The sequence below is a fragment of the Zingiber officinale genome, chromosome 4A (assembly GCF_018446385.1).
Source record: "Zingiber officinale cultivar Zhangliang chromosome 4A, Zo_v1.1, whole genome shotgun sequence".
In the NCBI taxonomy this organism is placed as follows: domain Eukaryota; kingdom Viridiplantae; phylum Streptophyta; class Magnoliopsida; order Zingiberales; family Zingiberaceae; genus Zingiber; species Zingiber officinale.
In genome coordinates this window covers 86422811-86442324 of record NC_055992.1, presented here as the reverse complement: position 1 = coordinate 86442324, position 19514 = coordinate 86422811, and the positions used below count along the sequence as shown (strand labels likewise).

Here is a 19514-nt window from a genome sequence, read left to right as displayed (position 1 = left end):
ATGGAGTAACAAATGGATAGAGTTTAGGTTTAACTTTTGTAGTTGATCTTCCAAATTATGATACACGGTTCGAGATAGTTTATATTGTCTAATTCATGCAATTTTATTGTTTCCATAATTAGTGGATTGATTCACTATCTTTATGTGTAATGTTTTATTTTCTTAATTGGTCCTGAGACGGATTGCAGAGGCGTTGGGATGAACATATTCATTTTTTGTCATAATGTTTTATTTTTTTAAAGTTTATTATTATTATAAAAAAATTTAAATATATAAAATTTACTTATCTAATTGTATTTTTTTTTATTTTTTGTTGGCCCTGGAGCTCGGGCTCGGACCTACACTAAGTGGCTAGATATAATGTCAAGGTTTAACCGACTCTCATTGCCTAGGGAAGTCAGATTCTATAATTGAACAAGGAATCAAACTGAGAGGGCCCACTTTCGTCTAGCCAGCCACCGCCACCGCATCCCCCTCCTCGCCGCCGATAGGGTCAGCTGCGCCGCCGTAAGCCGGTGATCTGATGTCCCATCAGTTCTACTGCCTTCCCTACCGCTTTAACCTAACGAAGCCCCAGTAGTCTACCCCTTTCTCTTACTCTTCTCGCTCCCAGAAGCAGATTAGGGTTTCTTCCCGCCTTCCACCCGTGACTAAATCCGTGCTGTTCTCTCGCAGCCGATGTCTAAGAAGGTGATTACGAGGGAGGAATGGGAGAGGAAGCTCAAGGATGTGAAGATCAGGAAGGAGGACATGAATAAGCTCGTCATGAACTTTCTCGTTACGGAAGGCTATGTGGATGCCGCCGAGAAGTTCCGCATTGAATCCGGCACCGAGCGTATCCTGTCACTTTTACTTCAAAAAGTTGTTTTATTTTCCTCGTTTCGTTTTGTGTTTGTTCTGTGCTTTCCATTGTTCTGATCGTAATTGCCAATCGTGTGGTTGTTTTTCCTTATGAGCGATTAGCCGACGTTGACCTCGCCACAATAACTGATCGCATGGCTGTGAAGCAGGCCTTGCAATCTGGCAACGTCGAGGATGCTATCGAGAAAGTTAATGATTTGAACCCTACGGTAAGACAAAAATTTGTCACTGCGTTTCGTTTAGGTGTTTTTTAGCGTCTATTTATGCTTAAAAGAGAGAAAGTGGACAAATGTGAAACTGATAGTTTGCATTTAGTTTTTTGTTATTTGGTCAGACAGCTGTTGAGCTTAAACTAGATATGTACTTAGAAATCAGCTTTGCGTAGCCCTAATCTATATCTTAGGAGTGTCACCCTTGATAATATATGGTGCACTTTGCTAAATATCCAAAAAAACAGTATTGTGCAAATTAGTGGGAATCACATTCCTTTCGATTCTTATGGAGTGCTGAATATTTATTTTCCTCTGATGCGATTTCTTGTTCTGGGTGGATATATCAATTAAGTGTGACTCAGACCAACATCTTTGGATAGTTTTTGCAATCTACTCAATGAAAACTTGGGTTTCTAGTCCTTAACATTGCTCAGCGCTTGAAATCATTTTCTCGTTTGATAATTTTACTATAAGACCAAGATTAAGACCATGTTGATGTGTTCAAGGTGACTAATATTCTACAATCAAGTAGGTTGAATTGATTAGGATGGGACGTGTAAGGATAAACAGACCGAAAAAAGATTCTATTCGACATTATTAATAGTGTTTACTTGGAGGAGAGGAAATAGACAGGAAATGCAATAGTTTAAGTGAAAAAAGGAAAAAAAAATGAATGGTATTTTTGATTTCCACTTTATTCCATTTATCTTTTTTACTTAGAATTTAGAGAGAAGAAATATTCGTGTTTACATTCCTATGAGATGTGAAAATTTTATTTCTTCTCAAAATAAAATAATGAATAAAATTGAATTCCTTCTACTTCTCTATTTCCTTCCAATCAAACACGACAAATGAATCATTTTATTCCATTGCTATTCTTTTCTCTTATTTTCATCCAGGTAAACACAACATGAAAGTGATTTAAAGGATCAAGATATTACTAGTAATATAGTCTCGCATAAAGTTCGGTAGTAGAAAAAGATCCTGTGTAATTGACTTCAAGTAGTTGGGTCTCATGACTTGTTAATGTTATATTTTTAAGACCTTTCTGTGCAAGACTTGCTATTCATTTTTGCACTATGAATAATTACTCTATAAAATACTGCTTGTCACTGAGATGCGTAGCTGAGCTGATATCAATTTCATAACTTTAATTCTCTTATTTTACTTAAGATCATTAAAGATAATAGTAAGCTCTCTGCGAGCAGGATTACTATAGTTATGAGTTTTCGGCACTTTAAGATTAGCATGAATTTTTGTCGTCTACCCATCATTGTGATGCTGTGGTCCTCTCAATCTGGAGATAAAGTCAAAACTAGTTCATATTTGTGTATTTATATCATAATTTAAATAGACAACTTGGAAAGGATAAATGGTTTTTCTTTGTACCTTGTTTTATCAGTAATGTATGACTATTTCGTAACTTGGCATATTTCATTTTGCAGATTCTAGATACCAATCCTCAACTGTATTTCCATCTACAGCAACAGAGATTGATTGAGTTGATTCGTAGTGGAAAGGTAGAAGAGGCTCTAGAGTTTGCTCAGGAGGAACTGGCTCCAAGAGGAGAAGAAAATGTATGCTCCTTTCATTCTTATATAGAAATTTTTCCTCATTAAAGATCCTCTTGTTCTTATTGTCACCTCTAGTAAAATATAATTTATTGTCTTTACACTTGACCTACTCATACTGAAACCCTGAGGAAATTAGTTTGTTCTTATGTTTTTCATTTGGCCTTCTCATCGGAAAAGTCATGTGAATACATTCCTCAGAACCTTACTGAAGTTGCTTTACTTTTCCCTTGTTTGGATGAAAGTATTTTTATGCTTCCTATGTAAAATCTTGACTGAGTTTTTGTTTCCTGTTATTTACTGGTTGCAATTACTTAGGAACAAAAAATGTTCAAGTAAACTGTATTTTGGTTTTCACAGCAAAGTTTTCTAGAGGAGTTGGAGAAGACAGTTGCCCTCTTGGCGTTTGAAGATGTAAAAAATTGTCCTTATGGAGAACTTCTAGACACCTCACAACGCTTGAAAACTGCAAGTGAGCTTAATGCTGCCATACTAACTAGCCAAAGTCATGATAAAGGTTGGTGGTATTTACTCTGATTTCCAGTTTTCCAACTGCTATCCTATGAAATAATGGTATATCCCAATATACTAACAACTAAGTCCAATTTAAGAGCCCAAAAAGTAAACTGTAAGATAGAATGCCTAGATCTACTTATTTTAGCTGCAGAAAAAATGTTCAGAATGATCTGAGAAAGATGCTAATTCAACCTGGAAATCTCTAATTAGGATTATTTTTAACAGAAGGCATTGAAAGTGTAGATTGGAAATTTGTAACCACTCAGCCATCTCTCCCAGAGTTCATTTCAATTTTCTTCCTACAAATGTCATAAGACTATATGAGGCGATACACTTAAATATCCTACGAAAGACCCCAGATATTTCTCTATATTTCGATGATATATTTATACTTTCGTATATGCATGATCCAATATTTCTACTTGTGAAGTCAATACATCACTCCCCTCTCCATAATGGTCGAGCCTATTAGGATGCCCTCAACTCCATGTCCGAATAAAAGCAAGTGGTAATAAGTTCTAAAGGATCAATTACTTCATGGTCAAATCCCCACATGATGTATGTTCTTCATATTATAGACTAAGCGAGGGATTAAATGTTATAGTGAATTTGTTGGTAGCTTGGAGGATTACAAACATGACTATTGCTTTCCAGTTAGCAATTTTTGCATTAATTGCGACTTCATCTGTATTACTGATTAGTGTACCCATTCTATTAGTATTATATTTCCTTAAGGTACTCCTGTGGCTAAATGGTGTGAATGTTGGTATCTGGCAATTCTATGGTTGAATCTCTAAAATGAGAATTTGGACTCCTTTATTCATTGTCATTGTCTGAGAACCAATATCGTCTCTCTCAGTGCTAGAAAATTTAACTTGGATTTTGACTCCACGATCGACCATATTTTGACTTGGATGTGAACAAGACTCCATTTTTTTGGCAGATCCAAAGCTTCCTAGCTTGCTGAAAATGCTGATATGGGCACAGAATCAGCTGGATGAGAAGGCTGCTTATCCGAAAATAAACAATCTAACAACAGCAGCAGTTGATGATCCAGCAGTCTGAGTTCACAAAGACTAATCATATTCTTAACCGATCGGAAGGTTTGGTTAGGTATTGCAGTTGATCGATGTGTAAATTAATGGTATCAAATGATCCATTGTGATTGTATCTCGTTTGGATATCGAACTTTCTTTGTCTTATTTGGATGTTTATGTTGTAATTGACCTTTTGTGCTTCGCTCCTTTTGCTATCATATCCTATAAACTGTGTAAATTAGTTTGTTGTTTGATAATTTATATCTCAAAATTGTTTTGTAAATTCGATAATAGTGTACCACTCTTCATTTTGAAAAGAACTATGATGATACAATATATAATTGAACAAAATATATAATTAATTGAAATTTAAAAAAGAATTAAGAACATCTTAATGTTACAATGTTTATATGGTTTTCATATTGAATTTTGGAAGTAATTTAAACCATTTGGGAAAGTAACTAGAACTAATTTTTAATCAACTATGATTATGGTTTGTGGTTAACAATTTTGAATTGAATCAAGCCATATATATATAATTTTAATTTGTGATTTTAAATTAAATTTGAATAGTTTGGGTTCAGTTTTATTTTGAAAGAACAAATTTAAACGTGTGGGAAATCAAACTGGTTCTTTTTAAAATAATTTTGTAATAAAATTTTAATATGTACATAGGACTGTTAATTTTGGCTGGGTTGTTAGGTTAATCTGTCTTGTTAAACAATATTTAATAAATATGTTGGTGGATTTAAACGGATCAATTGGTGTGAGTTGCGAGTCTAGTTAGGCCGGTCTGAAATTTGATAAGCATTTTTTTTAAAATTAAAATGTAAAGTTTAATGGACTCGTGGGTTAGGCCGTCTAATTTAAAATTTAAACATAAAATTTTTAGTTTTTCTATATATATTGTCCGTCTAATTTAAAATCCAAATTTAAAATTTTTAATTTTTCTATATATATTTTTAATTTTTTTTTTGATGAACTTAACCGGTCTACTCCACAATTCATTTTGGTTGAATTGAATTAGAGATTTTCTAACTCTCATCATGAATTTTCATCTTGGTCCATCTGATGACGAATTTTCGTTGGATTGGTCTGCTCCGTCATATTGATGTGTCTAACAATTATGTTGAATCGTAATATTTTACCTTGATATTCCTCTCGAGACTCGAGGTTAATGTGAAATGGTAAAGAATGAGACCTACTTAAGATTTAAATCACAACTAAGACACGTTAAATCTGAGGAGTTAGAAAAACAGGATTCATATACATGTTTTTAATTTATCTGGATGATCAATAACAAATTTTCCATGATATTAATTTTAATAATTTTAAAAAAAAATCGCACACAGTCAAAAGAGGGATAAGGACGAGAGAAAGAAAGCTGGTTTGTCAAAACAGACTACAAGAGGAATAACTATATATATATATATATATATATATATATATATATATTTTTTTTCTTTATGGATGCAAAATAAAAGTCTTGCATTTATTAGCAAGCAAACATTTCTTGTCAGATGAAAACATTTGTGCTCGCTGCATTTATCGAAAGTGTATTTTGCCCCCTTTTCACCTCACGCGCCGGTGAACCCTAGACTCGCTCCGCTTTTCTGCATCTTCTCAGCTCTAAGGTAAATCTCGGTGTCCTCTCCCCCTGCTTGGCGAGTGAGGAAACTTTCTTTCTTTCTTTTTTTTTCCTTCTTTTTCTTTGTAGCAGCAGTGCAAGTTTTTCCCTTGGTGCGAGATTTGGATATTGTTTTTAGCACATGCGTCGTAAAGATCTCGTCTTGAAACCGTGCAAGTTCAGGCCTTGCTGCGAATGCGGGCTGCCGGGATTTGTTTATTTTGGGATTTCATTCTGCTTTTAGACTATTTTTTGCTCGGGCGATCGGCTCTGTCCCGAAGGTTTCTTATGCTTGTTTTCTGGAGTTTTTTTTTGTTAAAAAAAAACCATTATTTTGCAGTTTTTGTCTGCATCCCTCATGCACTTGTTCTTTTTTGTTTTAATGAAAGGGGCTTGATGGCATTGAGCATTGGTGAGATGAAGCAATGTGTTTGAGTGTTGGTCGATATCAGCAGAAAAGTTGCGATCTTTACACTGATTGCTTTTTTAGAACATAGGCTTCCATGGATGACGATGGTGGATTGGGTATCCGGAATTGGGGCTACTATGACCCACCATCGAAGGAAAATCTTGGATTGCGGCTCATGCCTTCTTTGGTGGAACGGGATGTGAAGCCAGTTGTATCAAGTGGTGGATTTATTCACAGGCTTTGTAGTCTTCCAGAGCCATCACTTCCAATGGACTTTGTGAGGGATGGATGGTTTCACCATAGTAATGACAATGTAAAGAATGATTATGTGAGGGAAGGATGGATACACTATAGCAATGACAATAGCAAGAGCTTCCCCATTTTGACGACAAACCATCAGCAGCATACCAGTTATAATGTCCTCCCTGATCCCACCATAGTGAACAATGTCCAGATGTTTCAGCACTTGGAGCCACAGCCCAAGGAGGACAAGCCTTTGATGAAAGAGGAGCCAGTTGATGGAAATGAGCCTCCTTTGAAGAAGAGGTCTAGGGGTCGTCCACAGAAATCACCAAAGCCAAAGAAGCCTAAGAAAGCCGCAGCACCAAGAGATGGGGTTGCTAATGGCTCCATTTCACATGGAAAGACTGGGAAGAAGAGCACTAGCATGATTATTAATGGGATTGATTTTGATATCTCAAGAATTCCAACTCCAGTGTGTTCTTGTACTGGAAAGCAACAACCATGCTACAAGTGGGGTATTGGAGGATGGCAATCAGCATGCTGCACGACCAGTATTTCTATGTATCCCCTTCCAATGAGCACTAAGAGGAGAGGGGCGCGTATTGCTGGTAGAAAAATGAGCCAGGGTGCATTTAAGAAGGTGCTGGAGAAGCTAGCTGGAGAAGGTTATAATCTTTCTAACCCAATTGACTTGAAGACCTTCTGGGCGAAGCATGGTACTAACAAGTTTGTGACTATCAGGTAAAAATTTTGTTGGCTAGGCTTATGAATCTTCGCCTTTGCAATGGATCATTGCTTCTCTAATGTAGATTAATCTGTGTCCTGTGGGGATCATTGGTATAACTTGAGTGTGTTTTTTGTATTATTACTCTTAACATGGCTTATGGGGCTTAGACACTCAGGTTATATCATCATCAAAGCTTGTAACTTTTTGTGGAGACAATGCACCCTAAGATGGTCCTTTCACCTACTACATATAATTTTTTTATTCACTTGCTTCTTCTTGAGATTAAGCTATTATGGGAATGTATTGACAAATGCCAGTTATTTTTTCTACTGTTTTTGTGATGTTCCTTGTCATGTATTGGTGTAGTTCAAATGATCTATGTCTAAAAATTTCCATTATTAAATTGTGTCTAATTCATTGTGGGAATTGATATGGTATATAAATTGGATTTGTTTGCAAATTTGATCCTAATTTGTTGGGTCATAACTCAAAATTGGCTGAAGTAGTTCCTTCAACATATGAAATATTTTAATTTATAGTTTTTTAATTGTGTTCTAAACTATGGTAATTACATGACATTGTCATTGCCCTTTATGTCGTTTATAATCTGATATTTTACACCTTAAATGTTGAGTGTGCATATATACACTTTATCCTTTTTTCAATGATTAATGGATCTTAGTTTGTGTTCACTAAAATATATATTTAGCAAGTACCAATGTTTTAGAAAGCATAATATGCAGCTAGGTTATCATTTAGTACATTTACATTTTGCAAGTGAACATGCGGGTACATATAACATATGTGATATTTACATAAAATAGTTAATTGTTTTATCTTATCAAAACCTTGAATTTAATTGGTTGTAAAAGAACTTAATTAATCAATCCATTGAAAGGTGTTTTACATCTACTACCTAACATGAATTTTAGAAATACTACCCAAAGTCATAATCACTTGCTGCTAAGTAGAAAATGTAGTATCTATACAATTAAAGCTTAAAGAATTGATATTTGAAATGCTAGTTTTCTTAATTTAATTGCCAAATGTGTTATTATCATAATCTTTGTTGAAGCAGTTGTCTGAGCTCCCTTTATTTAAATCAGGTTGTTGGTTATTGGTTTCTCATTATTGTTCATGTATAGATGAATAGTTATGGGAACTCATTAATTTATGTAGCTTTTGTCACACAATTCCACCTTAAGCTATGCCTTTTGTTGGCTTCTTTTCCTAATAATCAATTAAACCCTTTGTATTTGTGTTATCTTGTCTTAGCCTTTGCATTTTGCATGGCTAGAAAACATCAGTAGTATTAATTTGCATCACCTGTTTCTTCAAAATTAAATTAGCCAGCCATAGGCAGCTTCAGTCATTTTAGGGATAATGAGAGACAATGGGAGTGTTTGGTAGAGCTTCTACTAAGCGCTTCTTAGATTCTAGCTACATGGAAGCACTTTTGAGTGTTTGTGAATGTCAACTTCTGCTTCAACTTCTGTAACTTTTACTCAAAAGCTGGAAGCAAGAATTTGATGTTTTTTCTTGCTTTTTTTTTTATGATCTAAAATTAAAAGTTGACATTTATGTCCTTAATAAATTTATCATTTTACATAATTACCACAACATTACTGACCTTAATAAATTTATTATTTGACATAATTACCACCACACTTCTATGATATTTATTTTTAAATAATATTTTATATTTTTATATAATTTGTATTTCTAGATTTTTATACATATTTTTTGTGTATTTATATAAATTTTATCATTTTTTATTTTTATTAATTTTATATATTTTTTAATTATAAACAATAATAATCTTGATATCATATTTAAAATATAATAACAATTATATAAACAAATAGTGTATCAAAATTATATTTAGATAATTAAAACAGATTAATTTATATAGTTTAAGGATATTGTTGTCATTTAACTAAAAATTAAGCTTGAAAGCAATTATTCATCAAACACTCCAACTTTACCTTGTGTTAGCTTTTGGCTTCTATTTCCAAACACTTCATACTTTAGCTTCTCACTAACTTCAAAATAATCTCTATAAGAATCACTTTTAAATAAGTAAAAACTCTCCCAAACACTCCCTATGTTATTTGTGTTGATGAGTATCTTACTGTGCAAACACACTACACTTATTGACATGTTCAACACTTGTCAAGATGGATGCAAATTATGTTTGTCTTTTTATAGCTTCTTCAAAATTCTAATTTAATTAGTTATCTAATCGTTATAATATTTTTTTTTAAAAAATAAACAGGTGGAGAAAACTAAAGATTGAAATACACAAGTAAAAAGGAGTTTTTTAATATTTAACTATCTAATTGATATACGCTTATTAAAAAATAAAAACACAATGAGTTAAACATTTGAATTAAAATCAACACACGTAGCTGAAACTTGTTCTACTGGTATGGTATGGTACAATCAAATTTTAATTTAGTTTCATTAAGATGATTATCTAATTATTTTAGTTTTATGTAGAAGTAAATAAACTAAGTGAAAGAGCATTAAAGGCTTAAAAACCATCTAAATTCATTTCAGCCTGGTATGATACATGCAGAAGTGTTCCAAGTGTCGGCACAACTTGGTGCAAAAATTGTACCGTTCTTGCTGGGGCCTGGACTTCGCGCACAGAAGGATATTTTGAACCATGATGTATTGTATTTGCCGATCTTGGTAATCTATTGTAAGTTTCTGGTTATGAGGAACCTCTCCATAAGAATGGTTCTCCCTGGAGATCACCTTAGCCCCCTCCCTGGGATGTTAAATAACAAAAACCAGGAGACCATTTCTCACATACTATTGATCTGGAATAACTTCCAAGTCAATTGTATGATTGTTCCCTTGTTTGAGATTAAATCCTCTTTATTATAATATTTATTAGCATATTTAAAAAAAACATTGATCCTGAACATTATCGCATCAGTCCTTTGTTCTTCTTCCTGGTTGTCTTCTTGTTCCCCCCTATGCACATCTAAACCATGGGCGATTGAATCTTTTTTGTTTATTTTGTATCCTTTAGGTATTCTCCTCTACTGATGAACTTAAATCTATTGTGCCATTGGAACCAATATTTAACAAAACAGTTCCAATTATCTCCTCTAAGCTTGGGCATTCGAGGCTACTATTGGTTCATCAGAAGGATATTCATCTTGTGTCTCCACATCTGAATAGAAGAATGGAAAGATTTTCTGAATACATGACATATCAACAATATGAACCTACTATAGCAACTTTACTAACATTCCACTCTACCTTATAGGAGATATGAGATGCTTTGTGGCAGATGCATTTTTATGAGCCATTTTTTCTTGCATATATTATGTATCTAGATATTTTTATTATACAACTTGATGGTTTATCTCAAGTGGAATGAACTTGCTATATCTTCTATCTGCTTGGATCTAGAGTTCTACTCAAAACAGTGTTGAAACAGCTGAACTTTTTCCAAGCTTTGATGATTAGCACAATATCATTTGATCATACTTGTGATGCTACAATATCACCTATATTGAATTCCTTCACTTGAGTGTTTCTGGAACTATAGCCTACCCAACCCCAATTCAGTCCAGTTGCCTCTTGCTACTGGATTAGTTTATTGATATGGAGATGTGGTGGTGGTCGCAAACATATTGATTGTCTAAACCATAGTTATTTAAGGCGTGAGGCATCCAAAAGCGCATAGGTTCTATGGGGCCTGAGGCGCTAGACGGAAGGTGAGGTGCACGCCTTACGAAGAAGTAAGGTGTTTTGGGTATAAATTTATATAATTCAAACATATATAGGAAATTTCTGCCAACATATTTCATTAACAAAGTTATAATCCATAAACTATTAAACCGTAATGTAAATATAAACTTTATTGACATTCAAATATTGAAATAGTTTGTCTTCATAATCAAAATCAAACTTCAAATTAAAGAAAAAATAAACTTCAAATGTTGAAGAGTTATGCAAAGAGAACTAAGTTTGCAAGGGAGGTTGATGTTAATTTTTTAGGGGAGCGTAAGAGTCATGCAAGAAAAATTTGTCATATGCATGCAGCCTAATTAAAGGTTAATGTTTATTTTCTAGGGGAGAGGAAGGGCCAAATATGTAGTATGCATGCAACCTAATTAAAGGTTGATGTTCATTTTTTAGGGGAGAGGAAGAGCCATGCTAGAAAAATGTGTCTCATCTAATTAATTTAAAAGGTAATTAAAGGTACGAGTTGAGCTTTAATTTTTTTTTTCACCTCAATAAGGTGAGGAAAATAAGCGCGCCTTACCTCTCAAAAGGTGTGCGCTTCTTTCAAGTATTGCGTCTGGTGACCTGGGTGCAAATGGCGCGCCGCGCGCCTGGCTGCGCCTTGCACCTAGGCACAGCTAGGCACACACTTTTCACAACTATGGTCTAAACTAAAGGAGTTTTTCAATCTTTTGCTTTCTCTAGCCACAATTGGTGTGAAACGTGTGAAATTGGCGATCATTATTGTGTATTTTTTTCCTTCTTATACTCATGAGCATACCTGTCTTTGCTCAAATTCACTGATATTTGGGAATGGAATCTTGTCTCTAGCAATGGTGGGTTTTAGTTTTTTTTAAAAATTATTCTCATTGATGACTATGCTCATATGACACAAATATGCTTACAATAAGGCTTGTTTGAGTCTTTGAACATTCATTTTTTGATTTTTTTTTAAATTTGAAATAAAGCAGAATTTTCTATGCCTATCAAAATTTTACTTGCTGGCAATGTTCTTGAGTGCTGCACTCTGCTTGTACTCATTTTGTGCTAACAAGGAATCATCCACTGAATCAGCTCTCCTTACAATCTTCAGCATATTGGTGTCCCAATTGCATTAGTTGAACTATCACTTGATATCGTGCATACTATGATGCTTTGTATTAGTATTGCCAAAAAAACTTTGGTGTTTGGTCTCGTCTATGCCTGCTTAGATTCACATGTAGAGATACTTGAACTCAAGCTCAAGTAACATGGAGATAAAATATTGTGGAGATGTGGCTCTAAAAAACAATCATGTTACGTTTTTAGTACAATTCTCTGAATGGTTTCATTCTTTATCCTAAGTAAATTGCTTGTTTTCTCAGTCAAGCATTTTCACTCGATTGAGCTACCTTAATGCTCTTGAACCTAGACAGCAAACTTTAGTTTAGATCCACTAACTGAGCTTTCCCATCTACTTAGGTACCCAAAAAGGCTTTGGTGTTGTGATTCATTGTTGCTTTGCTCTTATCGTACTAAAGCCATATTCTTTGATGCTGCACTTTTATTTCTTGGATTTTTAGCCATCTCTGCTTGACTCTATATATATCTTCCACCTTCAGCTTAGACGTCATCTGTCTGCTAGATCCATTGACTATGTGACAGGTATACTATTAGCACAGAACGATACCTCCATCAGAATCCCTATCTCCATCAGTGACTTCATCGACACTCCAGACCCTCTGAGAAATACCAGCTGCACTTGTAGCGACTGCTGTTTGACTTTTCCTTAATAACATACATAGCCCTTAAGTCTTCATAGCAAGTTATTTGGAATGGAATTTGATAAAACAAAGAATGATTATATACATCATATGTTTTGCTGTTTGAGTTGATTAATATTAGGAGTGAATTAGTTGTGGCATTCATTTAAGAAGCCTAGTGTTGTTTTATTGGATGTCTCTATACATGCATATACAGAGGCGAAATGAATGTTTGACTTTGAACAGGCGTGAGTAGAACGACTTGGAGTTTGTTTTCAATATTTTTTTTTTCATTTGTCTTTTTCCTTTGGCAATGGTGTCACCTTATTCTGGAATTTGTCAACTTGTTTTTTCTAATGCATCTGAAAATGTATTGAACTGGCAGGAAGTTCTTTATTTTTTTGGTCTACTCATAAACCCTTCCTTTTGAAATCCCTTTTCTCTTCCGGGTACTCTAACATCTTGAGTGACTATTTTTTTAATTGGATCCTTGCCAAAAGAAATCTTTTTGTTGTTTGGATCTGGAACTTCTAATCCTCTCCCTCATCATTTAGATCTATAGTGGCGGGCATTCTTTCTTTGTCTGAATAACTTTTATCTTAACAATTCTGGTACTTGCTGTGCCATGCAAACCGCTATTGAGTTGATGTAGGTTTGCTGTGAATCTGGTGTTTGCAATATTAGGCTTGCTAAAAATGTTTGATACACAGTGAGGCATCTCCATTTGTCCTTTATTTTACTATATATATATATATATATTGTCAGATTTATCTTAAGGTGAATATCTTCATTTTTTTTTCTTTCAAAATTCTGATTTCCATGTTCATTTTGAGCAAAGTGCCAACTCGTTTATGCATCAACTTAGCAATGGATGAGTTTGAAATAATTTGGTTTGTTTTATAGTATGAAAATTTTAATGCAGTATATATCTGGTTATCATTTCGAACTGTTTTGTTTTTTTCGATATGGCATAATCTGTAAGATTACCTGTGCCAGACTATCTTCTGAGTGCAGTTGTGTATATTCACCCATTAGACACTTGCATGTACTGTTTCTATCAGATTAGGGTTGTTTTACAACCAGATAAAGTCAAAGTAATACTGGCACATTGACTTTAACAATGACAAGTAACAGCAGTGATACCCAGTAGGTACAAACATCTTTCATTCGTCATTAGAAATTTAAATTTTTACAGTAGAATTTAAATTTTTGAAGTAGAACAAATTTTAAATAGGATGTAAAATGAAAAATAGTTGGAGCAGATGATATTCTGATGGAGGTATGAAAATGCATAGGAAAATAAGATATTGAATGTCTTACAGTTATTTCTAGTTCCCTTATATAATTATAAAGGAGATGTGTAAAATTGTATTGGGTATTAAATTAATGATAACCTATATCAGAGATTTTTTGGAAAGAGTAATAAAAAAAGACTAATAAAGGAGACTTGCGGTGATCAAAAATTAATTTGGATTTATGCCGAGAAGGTCGATAATAAAAAGTTATATATCTTAGACAACTAATTGAAAAATATTAGGAACAGAAGCAAGACTTACATATAACATTCGTCGATTTAGATAAAATTTATGATAATCTCAAGGAAATTTATATGGAGAATTCTAGGAAACAAATATTAGCATAATATATATTGAACTAATTAAGAATATGTATGAGCATGTATTGACAAAAATGAAGACTTTAGGCAGATTAACTGAATCATTTCCTATAAAGATAAGGTTCTAAGTCTTATTTTTTTACAATCATGGATGAATTTACTAGGCATATCCAATATACAGTACTGTGGTGCATGTTGTTTACAAATGATATTGTTTTGGTAGATGATACATGTGAATGAGTAAATGTTAAATTCGAATCTTGGCGGTAAATGCTAAAAGTGAAAGTTTTAGACTTAGTACAGGAAAGACGGAATATATGAAATTTAAATTTAGTAATATAAGGAGATAATGAGTTGTAGTTTATGTATTTAAGATTATTTTTGCAAAAGGATGGAGATTGAGAGATGTTTTATATAGAATACAAGCAGTATGATTTAAATAGAGGAGAGTGCCAGATGTGCTTGGTAATTGTAAAGTACCTCTAAGACTTAAATTTTTTTCCCCCATAAAATGGCGGTTAGACATGTTATGTTATATGGAGCTAAATGTTAGGTTATAACTCAAGTATACAAGTGGAAGATGAAAGTTGTAGAAATGAAGATGTTAAAGTAGATGTACGGACATATAAAGATGGTTAGGATAAGAAATAAAAATATTAGAGAAAAAGTTGGGATCACATCTATTGAGGTACGTTTACAATGGTACAGACATATACTTAAACGATCAATAAATGCTCTAATTATGTGATGTCAAAAATAAATGTACATATCAAACGAGAAAAAAAAGACCAAAAAGATTTTGTTAGCAACCATAAAATAAGATAAAATTTATTTAAATATAAATGATGATATAGTAGAGAATAGAATCTAATGACATAGAAGGATCCATATAGTAGGGGATAAGGTTTAGTTGTTATACCAGACTGGTAACCTGAGTTTTTATATTTTAGTGAATGCTTGATTTTTGTTTCTGAGAAGACCCTTGAACATAAATCAAATAGCAGCTTGCTGTTGTTCTGCTCTAGGATATGCATCTGCTCCGAACAAATGCCTATTTGTTGGTTTTCTTGTTCTTGTCTTGCTACTTATTATTTTGTTTCTTTTAATCCTAGTTTAGTGGCAAATGATTTATTGATGAAACAATCATTGTAGCAAATGGTGAAAACAATATGATCTTTAAAGTATGCCGTCCACTTACAGGGAAATCAAATTTGATTTCTTCATACTTTTCTAGTAAATTCTGTTATGGCTCATTTGATTCACAGGATATCGATTCATCGCAATTCTGCTGGAATAAATGGTTCTATTTGATTTTTAAAATGAATTTAGATTGTTTGATTCTAAGAGATAAGACTAGACTAGCTGGAAGACCTGAGTCGACCTATTCGAGTAGACTAGCTGGAATATTTTCTATTTATCTTAAACCAAGGACAGTCCTGAGTATTTAATAACCTTTTGGAGCTGGCAAAGTTATCTTGTAAAAAAGATGCATGTGGTTGAGGTGTTTCTAGAGCTGAATTATTAATTTGGTGGATAATCTTTAGTTCAAATAGTCTTCATTGAGCCTTAAGTTGGAGAAGTTAGATTAAGAATTTGTTTAGATTGATTTGCTATATTACTAACCCCATTTGCCAAATCTTGTTGGACTAGTCATTGCCTTCCACTTGAGATGAACTAATGGTGCTTCCATCAGACCATGCACCAGTCTGTTCTCCATCTCAAATCTTGTTCTTGCAGAATCTTGATCACAAAATGAAGCTGGAGACATCTACTGAACAGGTGGAGAATCCTTTGTTTGAAGAACCAAATTAATGTTTAGGATTTGGATAGGTAAATTTTAATTTGGCTTAAAAGCTGATGTTATTTTAGTTTGAGTTTGATCTCTATGAATCTATAGTTGGTTCCCAGTGTTGAGCCATGCTTTGATGCCGTCGTCGTCTTAGTAATTCATTGTCATGGATTCGAATCCGTACATATGAGTGGAATCTAATTCGATTATTATTTAGATCAAATAATTATTGAGAGCACTCATCACTGTTGATCATTAGTTGAACAGTCTTCAGTATTTAACTTTTCAAATTAATTAATTATGATTAGTTTAGTTTTATAAAAACAATTTATCGGCCATAAGCATAAATTAAATTTAAATTGAAAAGCACTTTTATTAGAGGAAAATCTTTATAATGTGCCGGTTGTAATTTAAATTCAGACGTTTGCGTAATTGTTGCATCATATTCGAAAGACGGCTGGTCAATCTTCTTATAGGGTTGTTGCATGTAATCAAACTAAAATTGGAATGTGAATGTATAAAAGATAATCCGGTATACATCGATGTAAAATCTTAGGGAAGAATTTATCGTACTAGTTGTATGATGTATTGCAAAAATAAATGTATAAAAAAGAAAATAATTGCCTTTGATTAAAAAAACCTCTGCTAAGTTAACAATAAACTTTTTATTTGAAAATATAATATTTTTTTTATTTGAATAATATTGTAATCCATTGATAAATTGATCCACAATTGAATATTTGAAAGTTTGCTTGCAGTTAGACCTGACCCCGGGTCCGGCTCGGGTTCGGCCTATCGACCCGGGTCAATGGGCAATCAGTCTGTTGACCTAGTTACGGGCCCGGATATGAAATTGGCGGACCTTCGGTTAACTGTCGGTTTGGTCCATCAGTTTCATCTTTTTTTTTTGTGGCAGTTGGAGCCGTCGATTTTTAGTTGTTAGAATCGTCGGTTCCTAACCATTGAAGGGGGTGAAGATATTTTTTGGGTATTTTTTTCAACCGGTAAAATCATTTGACCTTTTTTATTAATGATTATGATTTAGTGATTGTTAGTATCTAAACTCTATAAATAAAAAGTTCATTTCATTATTTTCATACACATTCTCTACTCTCATTTTCAATTTCGCATGCTCTACACGTTTTCAACTTCAAGTCTGCATTTTTACGCACTTTCGTTTCTAATTTTTAACTACAATGGAAGGAGGCTGTGGAAGTTCATCATCTCCATCTCAAAGGGAAATGGAAATAGTGAATCTGTACGAGGATCTCAACATTCAATCAACCGATGAGAAGACCGAGCACCTTCAGATTCTGACACTTAAAATATAAAAAAGTACTGATGCAATTACTTCTAAGGTCAGAAAATTCCTACTCTAAAATCTTTTATTTGTATTAAACATTTTAATGTCACTCTTTTGTCAGGAGAATTGCATGTAAAATGTAAGCACTGCAATGCTTCCTATAAATTCCAAGCAATGAAGCACCCGATGGAATATGTACTCGACCGTTCTCAAATATAATTATCTATATTTCCTTCAACTAACAGTAGTACGGATTTCGATTTATTTTTATATTCTAATAAATAAGAAAATCATTAGCTAAATTTATTGTTGATCTAAATGTACATTTGAAGATTTTGTAAAGAATCTCTTAATTAATGTGCTAAACATATTACTATGACTACACTTACTCGTACAATTAAAAAATTAGTAAAATAATGAAAAAAGAAGTTAATTGATAAATTTAGTAAATTAAATAATAAAGTTTCCTTATATTCCAATATTTTGAGTGATCATTGGTTAACATATTTATATAAAAAAAAAAGATGGTTAACTTATAAAGTTTTAATGAATCACATACTGCTCATAACATAAAGAATTATTATGTTTATTTTTTTTACACAGAATACTAATACTAGTATATATTTATTTTTACAATAATAGAATATTTATAATAATATTTATAAAATTTTAAAAGTATTTAACGATGTAGCCAAATAACTTCTGGTGTTTATTATTCCACTGCTCATTTAATTTTAGAAAAATTTTCTAATATAGTATAAATTTTAAATAAACATCTTAATAATGAATCTTTATTTTTTTTACATATTAGCTATAAAAATTAAATGAGAAAAATATTTTTATGTTATTCCTGAAATCTATTTAATTATATTTACTTTAGATTCTAAATTTAAATTAAAAGTTTTATAAGAAATATTAACTTTATATTATAATATTTTAATCCAATGAAAAATTCTTCTTCTCCTCCTGATTCAGTTATTATTATATATAATGTTAGAATTTAATTATATGATATTTATAATTAATATTATATAAAATATAGAATACAATCTAATATTAAACACAATAAACTACTAGTAGTAATTTAAAATTTATAAAAACATAGTCCACGAGAATTCTCAAGTTTCACACAGGAACATGATAATTATTTTACGACTTTTTTGGATTTAAGTGAAATAAATAGCGAAAATTTTGATATCCTAAAGTGATGGTCATAAAAGGTTCAAAGCTTTTCCTTATTCTCCGTGATCGCTAAGGAAATTTAAACTTGTCTAGTGTCAACTATTGATGTGGAGCAAATGTTCAGTGCCTGGCAACATTTTGTTGGTGAAGTTCCGATCCTACACATATTAGATGAACGATAATCAACTTTATCTCCCGACTCATTAGAAGCTGAAATATTACTTAATGATTGGACCATAACCGAGAAAAGAATCCAAGGAATGTCAATTTCTAATGATAAAGTCAGAAGATTTTGATACAGAAGGAATGAGTATAACTAGAACAGGAAATAAAAGTGAGTAACAACAACACTTCCTAAAGTAAAAGGGTAAAATGTAAAAGAACTACGTAAGATTTGATTCTCCTATACCCTAATGGGGGATACGTAGACAACTTATATAAGTACATGCCATTTTTTAAAATAAATTTTAAAATTTTTAATATAATAATATTGAATCATGGCGAATCATGAACTGAACTATGAACTGGTGGTTCTGAATCGTGAACCGTAATTATTTTGAACGGTTAAAGTTAAGGATCGATCTACCATGAATCATTGAATCAACAATTCTAAACCATTGTCAGGTCTACTTATAGTGGCCAGCGGGCTTGATAGTTTCAATTGATTTGAGCTATTTGAAAATTAGGGATGGAAGTGTTGGATTTATTTTCTTGGAGAGTGTATATGAATTGAACATTGATATTCCAACCAATAGCATAGCTAGGGTTGGGCTTCAGTGGGCTCTAGCCCAGTGCAACACAGCAGCCTAGTAATTTTTAGGCTTCTAGCTCAGCAGCCCATCAATTTTTAGACTTATATATTGAATTCAAATCCAACAACCTAGTAATTTTTAGACTATATATTGAGTTCAAATCCAATAGCGCAACAATTTTTTA

At 32.8% G+C, this 19514-nt stretch overlaps 2 protein-coding genes across 3 annotated transcripts; both read left to right on the top strand.

Annotated features, from left to right (window-relative positions):
• Positions 1–384: 384 nt before the first annotated feature.
• On the top strand, positions 385–4480 carry LOC121970079 (protein GID8 homolog). Of its 2 annotated transcripts, none has more exons than XM_042520491.1 (6): positions 385–576; positions 676–835; positions 964–1070; positions 2519–2650; positions 3005–3161; positions 4104–4480. In XM_042520491.1, the coding sequence occupies exons 2-6, from the start codon at positions 679–681 to the stop codon at positions 4223–4225; spliced, it is 675 nt and encodes a 224-aa protein (XP_042376425.1). In that variant the 5' UTR covers positions 385–576; positions 676–678; the 3' UTR covers positions 4226–4480. The 2 variants fall into 2 exon arrangements, with proteins under 2 accessions (XP_042376425.1, XP_042376426.1); XM_042520492.1 differs by having other exon boundaries at positions 387–515.
• Positions 4481–5693: 1213 nt separating this feature from the next.
• LOC121970076 (protein Barley B recombinant-like) lies at positions 5694–7468 on the top strand. The gene is made up of 2 exons (XM_042520488.1): positions 5694–5831; positions 6214–7468. Exon 2 carries the CDS (start codon positions 6328–6330, stop codon positions 7219–7221), a length of 894 nt encoding a protein of 297 aa, XP_042376422.1. The 5' UTR covers positions 5694–5831; positions 6214–6327; the 3' UTR covers positions 7222–7468.
• The last annotated feature ends 12046 nt before the right edge of the window (positions 7469–19514 follow it).

Excerpts from the sequence above, each read along its gene's own strand:
- LOC121970079 (XM_042520491.1), top strand. The coding sequence starts at position 679 with ATGTCTAAGAAGGTGATTACGAGGGAGGAATGGGAGAGGAAGCTCAAG. Across the intron at positions 1,071-2,518 it reads TTAATGATTTGAACCCTACG|ATTCTAGATACCAATCCTCA; the intron begins GTAAGACAAAAA and ends TTCATTTTGCAG. Across the intron at positions 2,651-3,004 it reads CTCCAAGAGGAGAAGAAAAT|CAAAGTTTTCTAGAGGAGTT; the intron begins GTATGCTCCTTT and ends TGGTTTTCACAG.
- LOC121970076 (XM_042520488.1), top strand. The coding sequence starts at position 6,328 with ATGGATGACGATGGTGGATTGGGTATCCGGAATTGGGGCTACTATGAC.